General features: G+C 44.4%; 3 protein-coding genes across 3 annotated transcripts; all 3 read left to right on the top strand.

Annotated features, from left to right (window-relative positions):
• The first annotated feature begins 8,136 nt into the window (after positions 1-8,136).
• On the top strand, positions 8,137-9,822 carry LOC148683734 (vomeronasal type-2 receptor 26-like). The gene is made up of 2 exons (XM_088657173.1): positions 8,137-8,396; positions 9,513-9,822. Exons 1-2 carry the CDS (start codon positions 8,137-8,139, stop codon positions 9,820-9,822), a joined length of 570 nt encoding a protein of 189 aa, XP_088513299.1.
• A 1,789-nt stretch (positions 9,823-11,611) lies between these two features.
• LOC118092897 (vomeronasal type-2 receptor 26-like) lies at positions 11,612-16,987 on the top strand. The gene is made up of 3 exons (XM_088657275.1): positions 11,612-12,182; positions 14,726-14,857; positions 16,094-16,987. The coding sequence occupies exons 1-3, from the start codon at positions 11,736-11,738 to the stop codon at positions 16,985-16,987; spliced, it is 1,473 nt and encodes a 490-aa protein (XP_088513401.1). The 5' UTR covers positions 11,612-11,735.
• A 5,573-nt stretch (positions 16,988-22,560) lies between these two features.
• On the top strand, positions 22,561-24,024 carry LOC118092898 (vomeronasal type-2 receptor 26-like). The gene is made up of 2 exons (XM_060282423.2): positions 22,561-22,820; positions 23,715-24,024. Exons 1-2 carry the CDS (start codon positions 22,561-22,563, stop codon positions 24,022-24,024), a joined length of 570 nt encoding a protein of 189 aa, XP_060138406.2.
• The last annotated feature ends 1,752 nt before the right edge of the window (positions 24,025-25,776 follow it).

Below are 25,776 nucleotides of genomic sequence, written 5' to 3'. Positions count from 1 at the left end.
TACACCCAATATGCCAGCAAGTTTGGAAAACTCAGCAATGGCCAGAGGATTGAAGAAGATCACTCTACATCCCAATGCCAAAGAAGGGCAGATCTCCACAGCCACCATCTGCTTCCCTTTGGTGCTCAGATAAGAGGGGACAAAGGACAGCCAAACGCTGCAGAACACCAACATGCTGAAAGTGATGAACTTGGCTTCGTTGAAACTGTCTGGCAACTTCCTGGCCAGGAAAGCCATGGTGAAGCTGACAATGGCCAGGAATCCCAGGTACCCCAGGACACAATAAAACATGGTGGCAGAGCCTTCGTTGCATTCCACGATGATTTCCTCCGCCAGAGAGTTCATGTCCACATCTGGGAAGGGAGGAGCCGTGCAGAGCCAAAGAGCACAAATACTGGCCTGAAGTGAGCAGCAAGCCAGAAGGACAGAGTTGGCAAGAGATTTCCCCACCCATTTCCTCATCCTGGATCCGGGTTTGGTGGCCATGAACGCCAGAACCACCGTGATGGTTTTGGCCAAGACACAAGACACCGCAAGGGAGAAGATGATGCCAAAGGCCGTTTGTCGTAAAGAGCAGCTCGCTCGGTGAGGCTGGCCAATGAAGAGCAAGGAGCAGAGGAAGCAGAGCAACAGGGCAAGGAGCAGAGTGTAGGTGAGGTCCCGGTTGTTGGCTTTGACAATGGGAGTGTCCCCGTTCTTAGAGAAGATGCCAAGGACCAAGGCTGTGACCAGAGCAAAGAGCAGAGTTTCATTGAAACTGCTTGACAACATCCTATTATTAACATTAGTTTCTAATGTTTAACGTTTTACTGTGATTTTATAATACGTTGGGGCTAAATATTCATGGTAAGGAAAGCCACAATAGATCGGGCAATGGCCAGAAATCACAAGCCCCCTAGGACTCAATAAATCATTATAAGACACCCTTCAATGCATTCCACTATTATTTCTTCTGCTCAAGTGCACATGGCAAAGCTTGGAAGTGGAGGAGAAATAAAGAGCCATATAGCACAAAGAATGACTGGTATGAAGGAGCATCCAAGAAGAATAGAGTTGGCCAGTTTGTCACTCACCTGCCAACCTCAGGGCAGCCCTCGATCTCTCTGGGTGGGCACAATACAAGGCCACCTCAACACACACAGGCCAAATCCCGGCTCAGCACAAGTTGGCCCCATTTTGTCTGGAATATGAGATTTGACCTAGATTATATATCCCACAATTAACTCAGGAGAGTAAGAACATGCCCCTGTGACATTCAGAGTTGTGTGCTCTATATAAATCAGCAGGTGATGTTTTTCATAAACATTGTCACCTGCAATATTTGAAGATCCAGGCACATCAAAAAGCAAAGAACATGGCACACAGGTAAAAAGATGGCAATCCTGCTTGGTGATGGTGTGTAAATCTGTGCTTTATCCTGAAGAGCTGTCTTGCATGGAGCACAGATGTTCAGTGATGATGTCCTAGCTAAAAGAGTGAGATTTTATTATACTTGTGTACTCAAGATCACCTAATACGGAATATTAACCTTTTAAAACCACCTGGTAATCATGGCAGTAAAAGGGGTGTGTGTGATTGTGCAACTAGGTTGATCTAGGAGGAGATGGTCTTTCCAAAATCCTGGCCCTATGCTGCTTAGAACATTAAGTATCATTATGGGTACTTTGAATTGGGCCTGCAAATGTACTGGCAGCCAATGAGATAGTTTGAGCAGTGGAGTCCCCTTCTCCAGGAAACCGGCCCTGGTCCACAGTCCGACCACAGCATCCCGGGCTAGATGTGGTTGCCAAATACTTTTCAGAGGCAGCCCCACATTAATGGACAAGTCCAAACTTAGTGTTCAAATGTTAAGCATTTCAGGGTGATGGGATACACATAGGATATTTGCCTGGTTGAGTGAGAAACATTTTGTGTGAGTTGATCCGCTCTGCCTGGGTGCTTCTGGCCCCAGTGAGATGTTGATATGATGACACCAAAGTGTCGGAGGCAGCAGATGCGTCACAGAGAGAGAAGAGCAGGTTTCTTTCTCTGCAGGGACTCAATTATCAGCTGCTTGTCAAAGTTTATTTCATAATTAGAAAGCCGGCTGCTGCTTTAATTGCGCTTTCTGCTGGCTCTGTGACAATCATAGCTAACGGCACAGCCTTGCCTTGCCTTGGGCTTTGGGGAGTTGAGCCTTTGGGGTTTGGCACAAGGTGGAAAGTACTGTGTCCAGATAAACACAGGTTACAGTTAATACCATGTAAAATCTAAATGCTGTTTACAATGCAGGACAGAAAATTGCACAGCAAAGTTTAAAATAAACTAACTATTTGCCATACTGAATGTCAAGTTACGATAGCTGGATCTGTGACAATTGCTCCTAATTGCAACTGCACATGGCATATGTGATGGCTATGAGGGCTCTCCCTCAATTATCTCTAATTGCAGGGTCTTGACATGGCTTTTGCTCTGGGGAGCTGCCCCTTGGAGAGGGCGCTGCAGATGGCAAGAGCAGCATTCAATTAGGCAGTTTGACACTAGGGCACTTGCCAAGGCAGAAAGGAACTTTGATTTAACGTAGATGAGAAAATCCTTTTTTGAAGGATTGCCAACCTAGATCACGGTCTCTTCTAATCCAGCTAGCCCATTCCTACAATGACAAAAGTGCTTTATGTATGTGCAAAAGACCAAAATCATCTGCCATGAAATGTTGGATTCTGTCTTTAATGCATTAGGCCAAGTCTGGGGAAACAGCCCCAGGGACTGAACGGGACTCTATCTGGTCCTTGAAACTCTCCCCAGGCCACAACCCTCATGGGCCCTGATTCACAGGCTGTATCCAATGCTGGTTATACGCAGAGTAGACCCAGTCCCAAAAATGAGCGTTATTTTCAGTGGGTCTAAGCAGACCTACTAGCATTAGATGCAATCCTGAGTGTTTCTGCCCAGCTGGACAGTTTCAGAGCTGTCAGTCTTCATCTTGGATTGGCAGGCTCAGTTAGAGCAGACGGGGGGTGAATTGTCATAAAATGAATTAGAGGTGGAGGGGGGACCTCTCCTTAACACCCCAGCATCAACTGACTTGCAGGGAGCTCAATTGTACTTGGTTACATCATGCCCCACCCCCACCCCCCCGTTCCTGCTGAGAACTGGCTGGCATGGCCAAACCCTGCAGAAAGCTCAAGATGAAACTTTCAATCCTGCTTGGTTTGGGTGAACCAGTGAGTCCCACCTGGGAACTGGCTGGCTCTTCCAAATCCTGCAGAAAGTAGGATTCACACACACACACACACACACACACGCACACACACACACCCTCTGCACCAGCTTCTGTGGAGGTGTCCAATCCTTCCTTATTCTACTCTGGCTTCTTACAAGCCACTTAGATTTGTTGGCTGAGTACATGGAAGGCTGAGTTTTCCCTTTGGGTTGCAGACTCTTGCATTGGATAGAGTGGCTGGGAATGAGGATGCAGAACACACCCTGTCGCCCTTTTATCCCTGCCCAAAATAATGATGAAGTTGATGGTGCTTCTCATTTAGGTGGTGCAGTGATGGTCGAGTAGTTCATGTGCCCTAAATTCAGAGTACAGTATGAGAAAGTGCTGTTCTTGGGGAAATTTCAGCACCTAATGCTGGACAGCTCCCTTAGCCTTGAGGTGCCAGTGAGTCCCCATAGAAAACTGGCTGATGTACCCTAATGGAGGACAGAAGTGCACTTTGACCAATGGGGGGGATTCAATCCTGCTTTGGCAATTTGTTCCTCCACCATCCTGAGCTAGCATTAATCGGTGGGCTGGAGAGTCCATTTGGCAATCATGCAGCATCTTTATGATGTCAGATGATTGGCAGGTGGGTAGGACCTCCCACCTGCCAAAGTTGGCCTGCAAATGCAGGGGAGATAAAGATCTGGCCCACCAGGATGAAAAGGCTCTCTGACCCATTTCAACGTATCCTGCATACCAGCCGTCTCCAAGCATATCAGCACAGACATTTTCAGGGGTTCTTGAGGGAAAATATCTGATCCATGCTATGATCCATAGTGTGTGGCCATTGAGGAGGACGAATTTCAAAAAGTAAAAACCAGGACAAGTTTGGTTGCAGCTGGGGCAGATGAAGGCATCCGGTTGTGCTGCTGCAGCAGATGCACCACAGCATCTCTTCTCTCAGCGCTCCTCCCAGCAGCTGTTCCTCTTCTGGTCACTGCTGTGGATGCACCACCTGACCATCTGTTTCCAGTACCATATTGGTTGAGACAAACCCCAAAGTTACCAAAAAAAGGTCATTTTTTTAATTCCCCCTGGACATCAATTCCGGATATATGGCAGCCTTAATTTAAGGAGCATTAAATTATGTGAAGGTAGAGGAATGAGGTTCACATGCGCTGCCCTGTTCATCATCCTAGAAGAAAGAATGATGTGGAGAAAATGTCATTAATTATAACAGACCATGGGTTTCCGGCCATGTCACAAACTCAATGGCGGGCAGCGAGGAGGTTCAGGCAAGGGAAAGCCAGGATTGATGAGGAAAAATCCTTGCAGTGTTCTCCAGTGGGGCCTGGGGAACTCACTGCATCCTGCTGTGCCTCTCAAGCCCATGTCTCCCAACTTGAAAGGCAGAGCAGGTGCGACCTGGGAGTGTGTCCCTGTCATGGATGAGCCTCCGTGGATGAGAGCCAGTGTGGTGTAGTGGTTAAGAGCGGCAGACTCGTAATCTGGGGAACCAGGTTCACGTCTCCACTCCTCCACATGCAGCTGCTGAGTGACCTTGGGCTAGTCACACTTCTCTGAAGTCTCTCAGCCTCACTCACCTCACAGAGTGTTTGTTGTGGGGGAGGAAGGGAAAGGAGAATGTTAGCCGCTTTGAGAGTCCTTCAGGTAGTGATAAAGCGGGAAATCAAATCCAAACTCTTCTTCTTCATCTTCTTCCGTCTCTGGCATGATTTGTGGTTGGTTCCTGCATAATTTGGACAATGTCAGCATAGGGTCAACAAGTGAACACTCACAGCTGACTGATTTGGATGGTGGCCCAGAATTGGGGAATGCAGAGGGGGAGCAGAGTGACCAGTTTAGAGAGATATCAGGAAACAGCTCTCCAAAAGCTCTTAAGATGTCACTTAATAGGAGAAAGAAGGTGTGGTTCCCACAGAGGGATAAAGGGAGGCGGAACAATGCCGAACACTCAGATGAGTCATCAGACTAGTCGTAAGTCAGTGAGAGCAGTGGCTTGAGACTGTAGCTTGTTGTATTTTGTTACTGTAATTTTAATCTTCTCTTCAACGTTGAAACGTGTGGCATAGCTGCCAAGTTATCCCTTTTTTACAGGGATTTTCCCTTATGCTGAATAGGCTTCCTCGCGAGAAAAGGGAAAACTTGGCAGCTATGACGTGTGGGCATCTTGAGGTCGAGACTTAACAGCCAATTGGCATTAAGCAAGAGGCGCTCCTGGACCGACATATGCTAATGGGCTGCAATCAGTCTCCTGCCAAAAGGACTGGGCTTGGCTCTTTGAAGGTATCTGAATGTTTTCTTTGAAGCCTGAGAATCCTTACAACAGCTGGGAAAGGGAGGGGAAGACAAGGTGCTTTGTGCTTTCTTATGGCTTTCAAATGGTCTCCTTTTTTCCTGTCTTCCCCTGATAAGGAAAAGGATGTGTGTAGCCGCTGCTATGTTATTCTGTTGGTTACTTTGGGAAAAAGGGGAGAGGCCTTTGATTTACGCTCAACAAGGAATTTAACAAGGTTTTACTATGCCCCCCCCCCCGACCGAAGCTGAATGGACTTTATTTAAAATTATTCCTGGAGTGCTGTTGAATGCAGGTGGGGGGGGGGGAGAGAATGAACTACTGCTGACCAGATGTGGCAAAGAGGCTGAAATTGAGAAGAGATTTTGTTTTTAACTGTGTGCTGAGGAAGAACTCCAGAGCAGAATTTTAATGGCGTTTGCATATGCATTCTGTGAGTTATTTATGGCTGCAGCTCGTACACTGGTCGACAAACATTATACCATCCATATAAACACTGCAAATAATTTAACAATGGAAGATAGTCATTAACTCTCCCAGCACACAAGGTCTGGAACCAACACATACGTGAAAGGGAAGACTTTTTTATAAGATGTAATGGAGGTGCTGTTTGTAGGGTGGAAAAAGCAGCCAGCTGGAACAATGGTTTAACAGCAAGTGAAGGATGTCAACTGGCTCTAAGAAATGATGCGGCAATGTAAGGAAATGATGATGATCATATGTTTGGAACAGGAGTGGGAAACCTGATTTTAAGAAATTGTATTAAATTAAAATAATTTGGTTTGATTTGTAATAATTAATAAAAATAAAAATGAGGGAAATAAATTATAGCAGACCATGACAGGGTTAGCAGGCCAAAGTGGTAAAATGAAGTTTTGGTTTATAACATTTCAAACTCCATATAGGCTGTTTTATGCTCGTCACCCACCGGATGGGGGATAATCCACAGATAAATTCACATATCAAGGGCACAATTCTAGACTAACTTTTCACTGGCATATTATTTTATAAATGCTGGATTTTATTTTGTATGGCCCCCTGGAAATTGGGGTCTATGTATTGCAATCTAACCTCCCAATGGATAGTGCTGAATGTGGAGTACAATGAGAATATCCGTTTTTGTGAGGGACAGGGGATATCGCGAAGTCCCTCCCCTCCTGAGTTCAAGCCCATCCCCGAGCGCAGGGGAAAGCAGGGAGAGTTCCGATTCCAGTGGGGAAGCAGGAAGTCGTGTCCGAGGCTCAGACAAGGTAGCGGAGCCAGGGTCCCAGGTGGGACAGGAAGGGGCAAGCAAGGGGGGCAGACCCATCCCCCCAACTCCGGAATTGCGCAGAAAGCGGAGAGGGAAGAGGATGGGTCTACCAAAGTTGTTATGTTGGAGAAAAACGCACCAAACGCCATTCGGAGGTTCTGATTCTAGCGGATGAGATGTGTCTCTGTAAATAGCATTTCCTTCAGCACTGTAAATACGCAGCACCAATAAAAGATAAAATGCAGAGCTGTGTAGAGTCGTTCCTCTGAAGTAGCCCGCTCCGGCCACTGTGACACGTTTTAATGCTGGTTTCACCATACTAGATGGAAGAAGCTCACAATGATGTATCCGTCTGCATGAAGACTGGCCACACTCAATATTAAGTAGTTTTAGTGATTCTAAACCACTTTCCAAGGTGGGAAACTGTTGCAAGGACTGAGTCCCCTAACCTCAATTTCTGGTTCTATTCAATATTCTAGCCTCTGGTATTATACCAGTTGACTTATCAAACTTATCAAACAGAATTAACTGGCAGCCCACACAGCCTGCATTGCAACAGTTCAGTCCTGATGTAACCAAGTCATGTCTCACCAGGACCATATTTGTATATGAAATATACGTGATTTTGTCTGTGACTGATTCTGCTCTTTCCTTGGCCAGAGGCAGCCTGCATCTACCAGAGCATGCCATGTCCTCTTCAAAGGAGAAAATAACACTTGTAGAGTTGTTGTTTTTGTTAATGGGCATATAAACTGTTTTTTCGTGTTATTGTAACACCTCAAAAGTTACCAATCCACTAAGGAGGTGATTATCTCACAAATCATTGTGAAAATTATTGTTTTCCTTCCTGAATCTCAGTAGATTTCCAGAGTCCACTAACAAGATCAACAAGAATAGCATGTGGAAATATTATAAACTCTGCATGTTGTTCATAAATGGTGTTGGGGTTACAAAGTGCTTGGTCATTTCTCCCTTATATGTTAAGGTGTGCTTTGGCCAGCTGATTCTGCTATGATCTAAAACAAAAAGACTGCGCAGTGAGTAATTATGTGCCCCGCTCCTCCTTCAGTTAACCATCCAGTTCAGAGTTTCTTAGTCTAAAATAACGCATCTCAAATCTAGGCACGTACACCTCAGTGGCCCCCATGTTATTTTGGACTAGTGTTTTGTAATACCTTTCATACTGGTCATTCTTCTTCTGCTTCCATATTTTGTGAGGCGGGGAAAGAAACATTTTTGTCCATTTGAAAGGGGCCTAGGTGTGGAGACCCTCAGACAAGCCAGGCTTTCAATCTGTACATGCTGAGTCCTTCGCCATTCATGAAAGACGGCAGCGAAACTCATGCTTTCAGAGAATGCATGAAGGGGAGAAGGCAAACTATGGCCGTCTCCGTCCTGAGGACACATTTCCTTACCAGGATCACAGCAGCAATAGTGCTGCTTCTTGTAATGCTCCCTTATAGTGTGTGCAAGGTGCATTCTATTAATTGCAGCATATATAATGATCCCCTTCCTATACCTCACAAATATTATCAGCCGGGTGATTTTGTCATTGGAGAGATTGTTTCTCAGGTCTTCCTCTTTCAAGACAGTCCTTCGTTCACAGAAGTGCCCACACAGATGTCCATTGGTGAACCCGTGTAAGTAAGGAACCCTTTATTTTTTCCAGGTCTTCTGTTGCCTTAGATTATAATGTGGTCTTATCTTTATGTGGTGGATGCTTCATTAATAAGATTCACTTTTCAGTGTGAGGAAAGCTGTATTCCAGCAGTAACCAGTGCTGAACAATTATTTTGCCTGCCTCTTATTTACGTTATGAGAATATTTCGTGCCCAAGGCCGATGGACGTGAATGGAACTTCTGAAACATCTCTAGAGCAAGGCAACAGTGAATTGTGACCCTAGTGAGTCTTTGAGACACCAGTCAACCATTAGTTGACTCCTATCTTTCGTTTCAGCTGTCTCTTCCATTCATACCAGTCTGTGAGGGTTTCACCCCAGAATTGTTTCACTTCATAAGATTATATTGTACAACACAGTAATGTATTAGAATAACAGAATCTTAGAGCTGGAAGGGACCCAATAGTCATCCAGTCCATCCTCCCTGCAATGCAGGAATCTCAGCTATTATCTCAGCTATTATTCTGGAAGCTTTCACCCCAGCAATGTTCCCTGACTGAGTGCAGGTCCAGTCACACAGAATGGAGACAGAAACACTGGCCTGATATGCAAAGCACATTCTAGGTTGCAGAGCATATTCTCTACCATGAAGCTACAACCATTTTCTGACCCCTATTTCCAAATTTCGCTAACTCTTCCCCTATCTAATCCTTATCTTCATGTTTTCATAATGTTTTAAAGTTCAGCTTAATCATGAAAGTAGTTGGCGGTGGGATGCTGAAATCAATACATGCCTTTTCCTTTCAGACAACATCCCACAGTATGCTGGGCTAGATCCTGGCACCATGATGCAGGTTAGCCAACCGTGGTCTAGATCTATTAGTTCCTCATAATGTAGCAGGAAATGGCTCTTTACTCAGAGTCTTTTCGTACAGCGGAAAAATTTTTCAAGAAATCCTCCTTATATATTTCATCTAAAAGGACCTGCTAATAGATTATATCCTGCAATAACTGTATTCTATTTCTCAATATTTTCAGACTTTTTAAGGTTCCAGCTCAACCATGAGAGTAGTAACGATGAAAGCAAGAAATGCCCTTTCCTTTGCCTCATTAAACAGACAGTAACTCTCATTACAGGTCCGTTCCTAAGAACTACCAGCACATTCTGGCTTTGCTGCTTGCTGTCAAAGAGATCAATGAGAATCCCCAAATCCTACCCAACATCTCTTTGGGCTTCCACATCCTCAACAGCTACTATGTGGCAAGGACGACATACAAAGCCAGCCTGAGCCTCCTTTCCACACAACACAGGTTTGTTCCCAACTACAAGTGTGATACTCAGAGTAAACTGATAGCTGTCATTGGCGGACTTGCTACTGAAACCTCTGCCAACATGGCTAGCATTTTTGCCACCTACAAGATTCCACAGGTGAGACAAATGCATTGATGGGAATTTTCCAACAATGGCTCATATTTTTGCGTTCTTTTAATCGATACAACACACCCTCCTTCCTTTCAGCTCACGTATGGATCATTTACCCCTGTGCAGGATGACAAAACATTGTTTTCTTCCTTATATCAGATGGTCCCCAAGGAAGCCCACCAGTACATTGGGGTAGTCAGGCTCCTTCACCATTTCAGATGGACATGGATTGGGCTCTTTGCTGTGGATGATGAGAATGGGGACAGGTTTTTGCACACAGTGGTTCCACTGCTTGATCAGAACGGCATCTGCTATGCCTTCATACTAAGAACAGCAAAGAGGACATTTATGGAAGAGCTGATAGACACTGTAACTTCCCAACTGGAAAAATACCCACTTCTTCAAGATAGAAAAGTCAGTGCATGTTTTGTATATGGAGAAGATCCAGCCATGCCAGTTTTGAGAATGTTGTTGTTTTTCGCAACATTGTATGCATTGCCACCTGTGGGTAAAGTCTGGATTGTTACATCCCATTGGGATTTCTGTGCAACATCTATGCAAAAGCTTTGGGATATAGAAAGCTTCCACGGTACCCTATCCATCACGCTTCGCTCAAGGGAGCCACTTGGATTCCAAAGTCTTCTTGAGATCATTGAACCTTCTTGGGCAAAAGGAGATGGTTTCATTCAGAATTTCTGGGAGCAGTCATTCAGCTGCTCATTAAGACATTCTGATGGGAATGTGGAGGGAAAGAATACCTGCACTGGCCAGGAGAAGTTGGAGAGTCTTCCTAGTACTTTCTTTGAAATGAGCATGTTTGGCCACAGCTACAATGTCTACAATGCTGCGTTTGCTGTGGCGCATGCTTTGCATGTCCTACGTGAATCCAGTCCCAAGCCTAGTCGTTTAGTGGAAGGAGGGAGGCTGACATTTCAAAATTTGCAGCCATGGCAGGTAATTGCGCATTGAAAGCAAAAGTCTATTTTTCAAAATTTCAAGTATGCCATAAAATATACTCGAGTATATCCTTAAACTTTCTTGATCTTGCCTAATCATTAGAAAAACTTTTAACTTGAATCTGAGTTTGCTTATTTCCATTTTTTGGAAGAACATGGGGCTATTATATTTCTAAATAAATAATTATTTAAACTAAACAACCAACATCATGGCAGCACCTTCTCTCAGCAAGGTGGCACACCTTGCCACTTTATTAACATTTAAAGTTGCACAAGGACTTTATAAACATACTGTATTTTGCTATCAGGATGGCAAAATTTAAATCCTGGACTGTTGTGGCAAAGCTCCTTGTGGCTTGACTCTTGGCAGCTTGGCATGTCTTTGTTCCAGAGCATGGCAGCTTCTATAGCTTCTGCCCTGAAAATCCTGGAGGAGTGGATACAGGCAGTGGAGATGGATAGGGAATATGTATTTGTGAGCAAAGCATGGTCTTCTGGGTCCATCACAGAGTGGCACCAAACATTTTGGGATTTCTGACTATCCTGAGGGTGCCAAGACAAAAATCAGAAAAGGTTTATTGACCTCAAAATATGCTCATGGGTTTTGTGATGCACCCAGATGCCATTGCGGGAAGCAGGACACTGGCCTAAATGGACAGGACAGTTAACATATCTCTCCATAGAAATGGCAGTATTAAGCACTAATACACCTGATAATATCAAGTCACAGTGTGGCATCAAATGTAACACTGTGGCTAAATCTGATGTAATATGAATGCATTGTTGGGATTTCATTTCTTAACTTTCTTCAGATAATGTCTTGCCAAAACAACAACAACACCTCAATGATTCTTTATTTCATTTATTTTTAAGACAACTTCACAGGGCCGTTTCTCCTCTAATTACTGTGTCAGTTTCTTTGGCTGAATTACTGCTTCTTCCTGGTTACTCATTATGATTGTGGTACTATAGTACAAACTCATGATCAGCAATGGAACATGGCGTGGGTGTTTTCCTACTCCGTTCCTTACTGTTCCAGTGGATGTGGAGGGGGTCGGGGTGGGAGAAGAAGCCTCAGAAGATGGCACCGGATACAACCTTGGTCAAGAACAATCCAGATTTAGGGAAGCTAGACATTTGCACCTTTCATTGCAGAGCTTTTTTTATTCCCAATGTGATTCATTTTCTCCTTCACTCAAGCTGCATGACTATATAGGGAGGATCTTGTTCAACAACAGCGTCGGCGAGAGTGTAGGTTTTGATAGAAATGGAGAACTGATTGCAGATTTTGATCTTACAAACTGGGTCACTTTCCCCAACGGCTCTTTTGTCAGAGTAAAAGTTGGACGGTTGGCTCCTCGGGATCCTTCAGGCAAAGAGTTAACAATAAATGATGAGCAGATTGAGTGGCATAGAAGTTTTAACCAGGTGAGATGACGCTGCAGATGCTGGAATCTATGAAATAACTGGTAATCGTTGCATTTTTAGCATCTAAGTTTCTTATTGCCTCCAGGTGCTGAATTGTTCTGAGTAGCATTGCGTTTTTGAACTACAGTTTCTTTCCTTCTTGGTAAACCAGCTGTGGGCAGTGAGTAGGTACTATAACCAGTGCTGTTTTTCTAGAAGAAGAGGGACTGGAACTCACCCTGAACACCTTCCCTGTTCTCTTTTAAGGGCAATGGCGCCCACCTGAGCTCTGGTGAGTTCTGGTGGATAAAAAGCCCTGACTATAACCCAACCTTATGCAACATATACCACATTCCCAGAATAGGTCTCAGTAAACAATGCAACAAATTCATCTAAGCAGCCCTGACCTCTCCAAAAATCGAGTATTTCCTTTTATGGTGAATAGCAATGCTTTGGAGACCACTCCTGAACTAAGGTTGCTAAAATGCCACAACATACCTGCTATTTCATGAACTGATTATTGGAAACAAAGCAAAAAGCAAAAACAAATTCTGCCTTCTTTCTGAATAAACTTTAATAAAAAAACTTTTGGTCATGAGGAGAAAAATAAAAAATGCTCCTCTGCTCTTAGTGGGGGCAAATTTCCCCCCTACCCACAAACACACCCCATTCTTGTGAGAAGACACAAGCTGGTCTCCCCCCAGAGGTTGTGGGTGTGTGTGGGGATCTTTGTGGGCAGCCCTGTCCTCTCGATGTTCTCCTGATCATTTCCAGCGCCCATCCTACCTCTCTCTCCAGTGTGGGTTTTTCTTGCTGGTCACTGGCCTTTATGGGGGCAGAGTGGAAATTGTCAAGAGATGCTGCACTTGGCCATTGGGATTCCTCCCTTTTGCCTGCTCTACGCTGTAAGGTTGTTTGGCAGGCTTTTTATATCTTTACTTTTTTGTTTTGACATTCAGGTAAGGAATTTAGGTGCTTAATCGATGGGCACCCTGAGGCAATATTTGTCCAAGGCTACTCTAGGGTCACCTTTTGCAGCCTTTGGGGTCCCTTGGGGCTACTCCTTAGTCCTGGAGTGTGAATGCTGAATAGTGGGGGCTGCGTGTGTATGTTGGGTTCACATATGTAAGACTCGCTAAGCAAAAAGGAAGATGATTCTTGTGTGACAGAATGTGTCTGCCACATGCCCAGGACTGGAAGGTGCTTTGCCCCTAGATGTTACTTCAAAACACTTCCCTATACTTAAATAACTTGGTTCTCGGATCGAAAGCTTCATCCCTAGCTAGGATCCAACTGGGGATTTTATCGTTTTCCCATGAGGTCAGGGCAGCAAAGTCTGGAAGGGAGTAGCAGTCACAGATGAATTCCATGGCCTTAGACCAGGTACTGCTGCCTGTAAGGGCTGCAATGGCTTCTTTAACTAGTCGGGAGTTTTGAATTTCTGCAAGGGATTTGTAGTAGATAATTATCCTGGTATGGGCTTTAGCTACTATAGATGGTAATCCCAATTCTAGTCTCAATTGGGCGGCCCATTAGGGAGGCCCAAGATCTTTCTTGCCAGGAGATTTTGCAGAGACTCCAGACGCTGGATTACATTCATGTTCCATCCCCATATTCCCACCCCATATAACAGCATTGGGGGTACTTTACTGATGTAGATCTTTCTGGTCGGCAACACCAGTTGTCCACCATTTCCGAAGAATAATTTCACCAAAGCACCGGTGGTCTGGCGAGCAGCCAGAATAATCGTGTTTAAATGGGCTGTCCAAGATAATCTATGGTGAAAAGTGATGCCCAAGTATTTAAAAACTTTGGTCAATGGTGTGACCCTCGAGGTACCACGATGGGTTTGTCTTTGTCTTGCCAAAAGGGATTATTTTGGTTTTGGAAAAATTGATTGTGCTTAATCGATGGACACCCTGAGGCAATATTTGTCCAGGGCTACTCTAGAGTCACCTTTTGCAGCCTTTGGGGTCCCTTGGGGCTACTTCTTAGTCCTGGAGTGTGAATGCTGAATAGTGGGGGCTGCGTGTGTATGTTGCGTTCACATATGTAAGACCTGCTAAGTGAAAAAGGAAGATGATTCTTGTGTGACAGAATGTGTCTATTACATGCCTAGGGCTGGAAGGGTGCTTCACGCCTAGATGTTAATTCAAAACACCTGCCCGTGCTTAAATAACTTGGTTATCAGATTGCCAGCCCTTATATCCAATATAGACATTTCCACCATGATGGAGTCTCTTGAGTCTTCTTCCACAGGGCCGTCTTAAGCATATCTGGTGCCCTGGCGCCGTGGTGCGACGGATCCCTCCGGCGCACCCCCCCCCGCCCCGTTTCCCAGCGTGGCGGGCGGGTGCTGTGCATAGTGCGGCTGCCGCAGGCGCAGCTGCACGGCAGGCAGGCGGGCTCAGTGCGCAGGGTGGCTTCCACGGGCACTGCTGCACGGTGGGCGGGCGGGCGGGCGCAGCTGCATGGCGCCCCCCTGGCAGCCCGGTGCCCTGGCGCCCTGTTCTTCCAGGTGTTTTGGCAAATGATGTTGATCTCAGTTTCATGTTTTTGGACAGGTTGTGCCCCTGTCTGTGTGCAATGACTACTGCTATCCTGGCTACAGCAGGAAAAAGAAGGAAGGGGAGAAATTTTGTTGCTATGATTGTGCTCCATGTCCTGAAGGGATGATCTCTCACCAGATTGGTAAGAGAAATAATGTATAATAACTGGGGAAACGGGCAGAAAAAAATAAACTAGCCTTGTTGAGCGCCTGCTTTTAAAACTCTTTGGTGTGCAGAATGAGAAAGCCAAGCTTCTTATGCAGCATGGGGAGTTAGATGTCTTTAGCTGTCAGTTTCTGCAAACGGTTGTTGGTGACACAGCTAAACAGAATGATGGACCACCTCTGAGATGTTCCTTTTCTACAATGGGGAATTCTTGATTCTCCCAAGCACGCCAATAGATAGGGCTATGAAATCAAAATTGTAACTGCTAATCTGTAGGGAAAGGCATTACAAAAATTCCTTAGAGTAATGGACTGAGATGGAGGGCTCACCATGCCATCTTCATGGATCAGGCCAAAGTCACAAGAGACAAATGCATATTTTAGTTTCATCCATAAGCTTTGGAATCAGGATATCAGGAACCATGGCAGCTATTATGAAATACAGAAGGAAAACCCTTCAAATTCCTCATAAATTCATGAGGTAATTCTATTTACATATTTAAACTTTAGCCATTTGGAGGGGGGTGGGGAAGGCCATTTGCTGTTTTCCTATGATTTATTATTATTTTTAATAATTTATTATTAATATACCTATTTTTTCCCCAGATCAGGACTCAAGGCAGTTTACACAAATCAAAACAAGACAGATAAAATGCAAAGAACTAAAAACATATTTTAAAAAAGCACTGCAAATACCATAATTGAACTGCAATTCTATTAAAATACAGATAATAAAAACAAAACAGCATGGCCCTGTTAAAAATGATTTCTTAAAAAGACAAAAAAAAAACACCTGTCATTCTCCAAAGGCTTGTAAGAATAGATAAGTATTCACCTCCCGGCGGAGGGACTAGGAGGGAGCCATTCTAACTTCTCTGGGAAGGAACCTCCAAAGTCTGGGAGCAACTATATTAATATAAATTTTGCAGGACCATCCCCTGCTGGGGAAGAAGTAGCTTTTGAATAGAAACAACAAGAAAACTTCCTCTTTTTGTGATTGTGTTACTGCTTCTATTTCTACTTATGGGAATTTTATTCTTCCCATATCAGATGGGGAGAATCTTAGGCAATGTCTTGTCAAATCTGGTCTGGAACATTCATTGATGTATTCAGATCTGAATACTTTAGTCTCAGTCCTACATGAGACCGTTTTACAGTGTTCGAATTCAGTTCAGTCTTGAAATGTTTCAATAGCTCTTTCTTCTTTTCAGACATGGCTGCCTGCATCAAATGTCCGGAAGAGGAATACCCAAATAGTGGCCAAAATCAGTGCATTCCCAAGGTGTCCAGCTACCTCTCTTATAAAGAACCTTTAGGAATCACTCTGGTCATATTGGTTGTTTCTTTCTCTTTGATGACAACTTCAGTACTTGGAACATTCATGAAGTACAAGGACACTCCCATAGTCAAAGCCAACAACCGGACCCTCACTTACCTCCTCCTCATTTCCCTCCTGCTTTGCTTCCTCTGCTCCTTCCTCTTCATTGGACAGCCTGGAAAGGGAACCTGCCTTCTCCGACAAACGGCTTTTGGCATGATCTTCTCTCTGTCCCTTTCCTCTGTTTTGGCAAAAACCATCACGGTGGTTCTGGCATTCATGGCCACAAAACCAGGATCCAGAATGAGACAATGGGTGGGGAAAGGACTGGCCAATTCCATTGTCCTTTCTGGTTTATTTATTCAAGCAAACATTTGCATAGTTTGGCTGATTATTTCTCCTCCGTTCCCAGATAAGGACATGAACTCCCTGAAAGAGGAAATCATAGTGCAATGTAATGAGGGATCAGCCTCCATGTTTTACTGCGTCTTGGGATACATGGGCTTCCTGGGCACTGCCAGCTTAACCGTAGCTTTCTTTGCCAGGAAGTTGCCAGACAGTTTCAATGAAGCCAAGTTCATCACTTTCAGCATGTTGGTGTTTTGCAGTGTTTGGTTGTCCTTTATTCCAACCTACCTGAGCACCAAAGGGAAATACATGGTGGCTGTGGAGATCTTCTCCATCTTATGCTCCAGTGCTGGCTTGCTGGCTTGCATTTTTTTTCCCAAATGCTACATCATTATCTTAAGACCTGAGCTGAACAACAGGGAACATTTAACAAGGAGAGAAAAGTAAAGAATTTCAGCTTATAAATTTTTGCTGCTTCATCACACTGTTGACTCATGTTAAGCTTGTGGTCCACCAAGACCCCTAGATCTTTTTCACATGAACTGCTGGTAAGCCAGGTGCTCCCCATCCTATATTTCTGCATCTGGTTCTTCCTGCCTAAGTGCAGAACCTGACATTTGTTGATATTGAAATTCATCTTGTTAGCTTGTGCTCAGTTCTTCAATCTGTTCAGGCCATTTTGAATTCTGATTCTGTCTTCTGCAGCATTAGCTCCCCCTCCCAGTTTGGTGTCATCTGCAAATTTGATGAGCATCCCCTCAATTCCTTCATCCAAGTTATTTATAAAGACGTTGAACAACAACGGGCCCAGTACAGAACCCTGCAGCACCCCACTTGTCACTTTTTTTCTAGGATGACAAGGAACCATTCATGAGTTGGGTTTGGGTTCAGTCAGTCAACCAGCTACAAATCCACCTAACAGTTACCTCCTTCAACCCACATTTTACCAGCTTCCTCACGAGAATATCATGGGGGACTTACTAAAATCAAGATACGCTATGCCCACAGCATTTCCCTGATTCACCAAGTTTGTAATTCCTTCCAAAAAAAAGAAATGTGATTGGTCTGGCATGACTTATTTTTGAGAAACCCATGCTGGGTCTTAGTAATCACAGCATCCTTATCTAAATGCTCACAGACCGACTGTTGAATTACCTGTTCTGGGACCTTCCCTGGTATCAATGTCAAGCTCACCGGTCAGTAGTTACCTGGGTCTCCCCCCCCCTTTTCATACGTTTTCATGAGTGTTATCTTCATGTATGAAATATAGCTTTATCCCTTTAACATACACTGTATAATCTTCCTCATACGAACTGTGAAAGTGAAAACTCTTTCCAGTTGTGGTGCTTCCTTGCTGAACTGAGATAGCAATGGGCTTTGCTGGTTTCCATATTTAGTTTAAATTAGCTCAAGTGAAAACAAAAAGGACCTTTGCTCACGTCAACAGTCTGAGCATTAACCACTGAAACATGTAAGATATAAATACAATACAATAAGTAGTGTGTCATGGGAGGGCGTGGGGAGAAGGGTGTTGTGGGTTAGTTTTTCTTCTTGGTTTTATTGTGTATTTTGTGTTTTTTATCTTGCATTTTTATGTTGTGAACTGCCCTGAGAGCTACGAAAGAAAGGTGGTATACAAATTTCAATGATGATGGTGATCATGATAATTACTTACCTACCAAAGGCTTGGCCAAATAAATAAATCACAGCAAGCTTAAGAGAAACTGAAGTGGTGTGCTTGAGTGGTACATCTATCGCCCCCTCCCACCAATATTGTTGTTGTTGTTTAGTCGTTTAGTCATGTCCGACTCTTCGTGACCCCATGGACCATAGCACGCCAGGCACTCCTGTCTTGCACTGCCTCCCGCAGTTTGGTCAAACTCATGTTCGTAGCTTCGAGAACACTGTCCAACCATCTCGTCCTCTGTCGTCCCCTTCTCCTAGTGCCCTCAATCTTTCCCAACATCAGGGTCTTTTCCAAGGATTCTTCTCTTCTCACGAGGTGGCCAAAGTATTGGAGCCTCAGCTTCACGATCTGTCCTTCCAGGGAGCACTCAGGGCTGATTTCCTTAAGAATGGATAGGTTTGATCTTCTTGCAGTCCATGGGACTCTCAAGAGTCTCCTCCAGCACCATAATTCGAAAGCATCAATTCTTCGGCGATCAGCCTTCTTTATGGTCCAGCTCTCACTTCCATACATCACTACTGGGAAAACCATAGCTTTAACTATACGGACCTTTGTCGGCAATGTGATGTCTCTGCTTTTTAAGATGCTGTCTAGGTTTGTCATTGCTTTTCTCCCACGAAGCAGGCGTCTTTTAATTTCGTGACTGCTGTCACCATCTGCAGTGATCAAGGAGCCCAAGAAGGTGAAATCTCTCACTGCCTCCCACCAATATAAACTATATTTATAAAAATTGCCAACATACCCAAGAAGACTCGTGAGTGACAAGAAAGATGGGTTCCAGGTTACATTGATTAAAATATAACAACTGTAGAATGTGCAATCAGAATAATTCAACCAAATTAACCGAAGCCAAAGAGGATCCCAACTCTCCCATCTCCTGCGCCAGCTGGCAGCTGCATGCTGTGATCCTGCAGCAAGGCCTGAGAAAACTCCTCCCCCCACTTTGTGCTTTTGGGGTGGATGAAGCTGGCATTTGCGCCATGGCCCCATTGGGGAACATTCACCCCAATGTGCCTGACAGGCCCAAACACCAATCTGGGCAGCCTGATCTTAGATATTTCCCAAAATATACAAAACTCACCCACCTGGACCAAATGCCACAGGAGGCGATCAGCTTCTGCTTGTTTCTCCTCCACCCACAAAGATACAAAAGCTAAAAAAGAGCTCTTTGCAGAGCCTCCAGAAAAACAACGTTATCCTCTACAGACAAGTGAACAACATAATATAACTTTGGGGTGCCAAACGTAATGCAACTTTGGGGAATGTATGCACTCCCACGTCCTGAAACACAAGTTTTAATCTTATGTATGATCTTCCTTCCATCAGCCTTATTAGGGCAATGGGACCCCTGTCAGACCCACTTTTCCAAAAGCTCAGACCACAGAAGCATTATTTGATGTTTTAACTTGCTGGAAGCCGCCCAGAGCAGCTAGAGAAGCCCAGTCAGATGGGTGACATAATAATAATAATAATAATAATAATAATAATAATAATAATAATAATAACGACTACTACTACTTCAGGGACAGGGAACTACAACTGCATCCAACACTCAGACATGCAAGCTTGCTTGTGGGCCCCAAACAAAACTGAATGGCCAAAGAATAGGATAATGGCAAGGTTCAGCAGCCACTGCAGATCAGCTGAAGTGAAGAAAACTGTTAACAACCATAGAACATATAAGCAAGCCTAACTCTTGAAGGCTGCTGACTGCCAAAGGCAATGGCTTGAATACTTGGCCAGAAACCCTGGTCTGAGCCACAACTGTTGCTGCCCCAGTTCAGAATGAATGCCTGCTGAAAGATCTTGGGTTGCTGTCCATGGCCAACTAGGCCCTTCTAAGTACAGACAAGACTCAGTACTGTGTAAGTGGGGACCAGTCCACATGGATTAAGAAGGGGCCATTGCCCGTGGGCTGAGTCAACACATCCCTTAATGGTCACCACTGTACAAAGACAGGAGTGTAGGCAACTGGCCAACTCAACAGTAGCTCCCCAGCCCCTTTGGTTGGCCTTAGTCTGCCTCCAATGCAATTGCACTCCTGTGGAGTGATCACCACGTCTCCAAAAAGCAGCGCTTTGCCAGAGACGTCTTGCAGTTTGCCATCAATTCACTGGAGTGAAAGGCTCCATAAAATGCCAATAAGGCTGCAATAGAAAACAACAAACTCTCATAACTAGATGAGGAGAGGTTAAAAATGATAAAAAATAAAATAATAATAAATGTATCTTCGGCTATGTCTGAAGGAAGAGGAAGAACAAGCAAGTGGGAGGTCTCTGGGTGGAGAAGATGAAGAAATGCTATTGGGTGACAGAGGAGGCAAAACTGCTCGACATTTTCTTTGTCTCTGTCTTCACCCAAAAGGAAAGTAGTGCCCCAACCTCATGATAACATAATAAAGGATGTAAGGCAGGAGCTGTAGACCAAGGCAGGAGAAGAGGTGGTAAGGGAACAGCTAACTACTTTAAATGAATGTAAATCTCCAGGACCTGATGAGCTGCCCAGAAGGGTACTAAAGGAGCTTACAAATGTAATTTCAGAGTCTTTGTCTATGATCTTTGAGAATTCTTAGCGAACAGGTGAGGTTTCTGCGGACTGGAGGTAAGCAAAGGTTGTCTCCTTCTTCAAAAAGGGGAAGAAAGAAGACTCAAATAACTACCGACTAGTCAGTTTGATGTTGATACAGTACCAGGAAAGACTCTAGAACAGGTAATTGAACTGCTGGTCTGAGAGCACTTAGAAAAGGATGCTGTGATTACTAAGACCCAGCATTGCTTTCTCAAAAACTAGTCATGCCAGACCAATCTCATTTCTTTTTTATAAAGTTACAGGCGTGGTGGATGAGGCGTAGCGTATTTTGATTTGACAAATCCCTATAATATTCTTTCAGATAAGCTGGTAAAATGTGGACTAGATGATGATTGACCAAATGCAAAGAGTGCTCACTAGTACATGTGGAAATGATCCAAGGGTCCTATCAGTCTTCAAACTTAACATGAGTCCACAATGTGACGTAGCAGCAAAAAAAGAGCTCATGCTTTTCTAGGTTGCATCAACAGAAGCACACCATCCTGACCAAGGGAAGTCAGAGTCCCACTCTATTCTGCCTTGGTCAGACCACAACTGGAATACTGTGTCCAGTTCTGGGCACCACAGTTCAAGAAGGATGTTGACAAGCTGGAAGGTGTGCAGAGGAGGGCAACCAAGTTGACCAAGGGCCTGGAAACCAAGCCTCATGAGGAATGGTAGTTTAGCTTAGGAAAGAGGAGACTGAGAGAAGACATGATAGATAGCCAACTTCAAATATCTAAAGGGCTGTCCCATGGAAGATGAAGCAACCTTGTTTTCTCCGGGGGCTAGAACCCGAACCAATGGACTCAAGCTGCAAGAAAGGAGATTCTGACCAAATATCAGGAGGAAATTTTGACAGTAAGCTCTGTTTGACAGCGGAACAGACTCCCTCTCCTTCTTTGGAGTTTTTAAAGCAGAGATTGGATGGCCATTTGTCGTGGATGCTTTAGTTGATATCCCTGCATCGCTGGGGGTTGGACTAGATGGTCCTCAGTCTTGCTTCCAAGTCTAAAATTCTTGATTCTATGTAATCAAAACCAAAACCAATTGGATTTGCCTACTGTTGGATCTATCATTGACCACCTGGTCCCCAGGCTTAAAAGTAGCCTAAAGCAGGAACAGGGCTTGGGGAGATATCCTGGCTGTTTCATCACGTTGTGGCAAAGCCAGATTGACCAAGAATACATTGGGGAGATGATTATCTCTCCAACAACTGTAAACATTACTGGAATAACAGCTTCTAAAAGGTGTTATAAAACCACACATGTTGTTCTAAACCAGGTTAGAAAACCATTTCAGCTTTGGTCATTTCACCTTTGTGTTGTATTTTATTTTCTGTTAGCTTTTTGATATTTTAGGGTGTTTCAACATTTCATTCTTCGATGATTTAAAACAAAAGAATTATATCGTGAGAAACTCAGTTATTTCCCCATTTCTTCCATCTCCAGTTCCTTCTTTCTGGGTATGAAAAGCTTCATCTCAAAAAGGAGGTACAGTATGGACTGATACTTGCCTAACCCTATAAATACTTTCTGATCCTGTGCTCTTTTGGATGAGTGTTTTCCAATTATTTCCATTATCCTGCCGCTTCCATTTGGGGTGGGGGGAATGTGTGTGAGGCGGAAACATTTCTGGCCGTTTGAAATGAACACACACATTTGTGAATCTCACAGGCCAAGCTTCCTTCGAAATTATGTACCATCAGGTTCATCTGCCATTCACAAAAGACTGAAACAAAACTGAGACTGTATCAAAGGGAAACATGGCAATATCCAGCTTGAGGGGCTGTTTGGTCATCAGGATCACAGTAGCAATAGTGCTGCTGTTTGTAATGTTTCCTTACACCGTATGCAAGAATCAGCCCATCAGTTGCATCCTAGATGAGGATCCTCTGCCAATCCCTCACCAATATTATCAGCCGGGTGACTTTGTCATTGGAGAGATGGTTTCTCAGGTCTTCCTCTTTCATGACAGTCCCTCGTTCACAGAAGTGCCCACACAGATGTCCATTGGCGAACCTGCGTAAGGAACACTTCATTTCCCCCCTTTCTGCTGTTCCTTCAGATTACAAGGATATCCTATCATTATGTGACAGGATACTTCGCTAATAAGATTTGTGTTTAAGTACAGTATGATGGAAGGCTATTTCCAGCAGTCACTGGAAGTTGACAGCTATCTTGTGTTCTGTATGTTGGTGGCTGTTGGGCACAATCCACTGGAATGTTCAGTGGCCCAAAACGTGGACTTTGTGGGGCTTTTACAGAACAATGTCCCAGGGATTGTTCCCTTAGTGAGTCTTGGACGTGTCGTTTCCGTGCATCATTCAGTAGTTCATTGTCTCTCACCTTTTGCTTATTCTCTTCCTCCTGTTTGCATAATTGAAAAATATTGTTTCACTTCATATTATTATATTGTACAATATGAAAGGTTTTATTATTGTGCTTTATTCTTATCGCTTTCATCCCAGTAAAATTTCCTGATTGAGTGCATGTCTCTTCACACAAAACACAGGTGGAGACTCTGGTCCGATGTGGATAGCACACTTTGCAAGGAAGATTCATTTGTGGGGCAAATCAGACAACATCCCACAGTAGGCTGGGCTAGATCCTGGCACCATGATGCAGGTTAGCCAACCCTGGTCTAGATCTATTAGTTCCCCGTAATGTAGCAGGCAATGGCTCTTTACTCAGAGTTTTTCGTACAGCAGAATAAATGTTTCGAGAAATCTCCCTTATATATTTCATCTAAAAGGACCTGCTAATAGATTATATCCTGCAATAACTGTCTTCTATTTCTCAATATTTTCAGACTTTTTAAAGTTCCAGCTCAACCATGACAGTAATCCGAGGTGTAACGATGAAAGCAAGAAATGCCCTTTCCTTTGCCTCATTAAACAGACAGTAACTCTCATTACAGGTCTGTTCCTAAGAACTACCAGCACATTCTGGCTTTGCTGCTTGCTGTCAAAGAGATCAATGAGAATCCCCAAATCCTACCCAACATCTCTTTGGGCTTCCACATCCTCAACAGCTACTATGTGGCAAGGACGACATACAAAGCCAGCCTGAGCCTCCTTTCCACACAACACAGGTTTGTTCCCAACTACAAGTGTGATACTCAGAGTAAACTGATAGCTGTCATTGGCGGACTTGCTACTGAAACCTCTGCCAACATGGCTAGCATTTTTGCCACCTACAAGATCCCACAGGTGAGACATATGCATTGATGTATGGGAATTTTGTCACAATGGTTCGTAATTTTGCGTTCTTTTAATCCATACAACACACCCTCCTTCCTTTCAGCTCACATATGGATCATTTACCCCTGTGCAGGATGACAAAACATTGTTTTCTTCCTTATATCAGATGGTCCCCAAGGAAGCCCACCAGTACATTGGGATAGTCAGGCTCCTTCACCATTTCAGATGGACATGGATTGGGCTCTTTGCTGTGGATGATGAGAATGGGGACAGGTTTTTGCACACAGTGGTTCCATTGCTTGATCAGAACGGCATCTGCTATGCCTTCATACTAAGAACAGCAAAGAGGACATTTATGGAAGAGCTGATAGACACTGTAACTTCCCAACTGGAAAAATACCCACTTCTTCAAGATAGAAAAGTCAGTGCATGTTTTGTATATGGAGAAGATCCAGCCATGCCAGTTTTGAGAATGTTGTTGTTTTTCGCAACATTGTATGCATTGCCACCTGTGGGTAAAGTCTGGATTGTTACATCCCAATGGGATTTCTGTGCCTTCTCCATTCAAAAACTTTGGGATATAGAAAGCTTCCATGGTGCGCTATCCATCACGGTTCGCTCAAGGGAGCCACTTGGATTCCAAAGTCTTCTTGAGATCATTGAACCTTCTTGGGCAAAAGGAGATGGATTCATTCAGAATTTCTGGGAGCAGTCATTCAGCTGTTCATTAAGACATTCTGATGGGAATGTGGAGGGAAAGAAAGCCTGCACTGGCCGGGAGAAGTTGGAGAGTCTTCCTAGTACTCTTTTTGAAATGAGCATGACTGGTCACAGCTACAATGTCTACAATGCTGCGTTTGCTGTGGCGCATGCTTTGCATGTCCTACGTGAATCCAGATGGAAACATAGCAGACTGCTAGAGGGAGGGAGACCAACGGACTGTAATGTGCATTCTTGGCAGGTAGTTACACCTTTAATACAACACACAGAGAGACAAATATATTCAAAGCAGGAAGGTATGCTGTAAAACAGGCATGTCAAACCTGCGGCCCTCCAGATGTTTTGGACTACAATTCCCATCTTCCCCAACCACTGGTCCTGCTAGCTAGGGATCATGGGAGTTGTAGGCCAAAACATCTGGAGGGCCGCAGGTTTGACATGCTTGCTGTAAAAGATACTTAAATGTGTCTTTTTCCCCACAGTTCCTCATTAGAACAACTTGTGATTTGTAACCTGAAACTTAGTCTGCTTATTCCCTTCTCCTTTCCTATCCACTTTCATGATGTTCCATGTCTTTTTTTTAATTGGAAGTCTGAAGGCCATGGTTTTCTGCACTGGGTCCATTTTGTTTGGCTGAGTATCTCATTTAAAAAGTAACAGATAAATAATATAACAAACTCATCAATAGCTGTATCAAATCCATGGCTCCCTTAACCCACTACCTTCTGTCTGTGGTTCCCCTGTGGGGCTCTGGAGCCCAGTTAGGTCACCCCTTGCCTGCAGAGCTGGCGGCCTCTCCCCCTTTTTCAAACACCCTCCCTTGCGGAGTGTTTCCTCAGCCCCCTCTCCCCTCTCCTTGGCAGTCCTCCGGGCAGCTAGTGCTGCCATCCCTGGTCTCTGAGCTGCCCCCCCCCCACCCCAAAGAGAGGTGCCTCCCAGAGGCAGCACTCGCCTGCGGAGCTTATAGCCGGGGCTGCTGCAATAAACAGCCGTGCAAGCCTTTGGGAAGCAGAGACATGAGAGGGCATCCGAGGAGGGAGGGAGGGAGGGAGGGAGGGA

Source organism: Zootoca vivipara, chromosome 13 (genome assembly GCF_965207765.1).
Source record: "Zootoca vivipara chromosome 13, rZooViv2.hap1.1, whole genome shotgun sequence".
NCBI lineage: Eukaryota > Metazoa > Chordata > Lepidosauria > Squamata > Lacertidae > Zootoca > Zootoca vivipara.
Note: the sequence above shows the minus strand (reverse complement) of the source record. Positions and strands in the feature narration are given on the sequence as shown.

Bases quoted from the DNA above. Each gene is read 5' to 3' on its own strand.
- LOC118092897 (XM_088657275.1), top strand. From the start codon at position 11,736: ATGATCAGCAATGGAACATGGCGTGGGTGTTTTCCTACTCCGTTCCTT. The intron at 12,183-14,725 runs GTGAGATGACGC...GTTTTTGGACAG, and splicing joins GGCATAGAAGTTTTAACCAG to GTTGTGCCCCTGTCTGTGTG. The intron at 14,858-16,093 runs AGAAATAATGTA...TCAGACATGGCT, and splicing joins TCTCTCACCAGATTGGTAAG to GCCTGCATCAAATGTCCGGA.
- LOC118092898 (XM_060282423.2), top strand. From the start codon at position 22,561: ATGGCAATATCCAGCTTGAGGGGCTGTTTGGTCATCAGGATCACAGTA. The intron at 22,821-23,714 runs GTAAGGAACACT...CTCTCATTACAG, and splicing joins ATGTCCATTGGCGAACCTGC to GTCTGTTCCTAAGAACTACC.
- LOC148683734 (XM_088657173.1), top strand. From the start codon at position 8,137: ATGGCCGTCTCCGTCCTGAGGACACATTTCCTTACCAGGATCACAGCA. The intron at 8,397-9,512 runs GTAAGTAAGGAA...CTCTCATTACAG, and splicing joins ATGTCCATTGGTGAACCCGT to GTCCGTTCCTAAGAACTACC.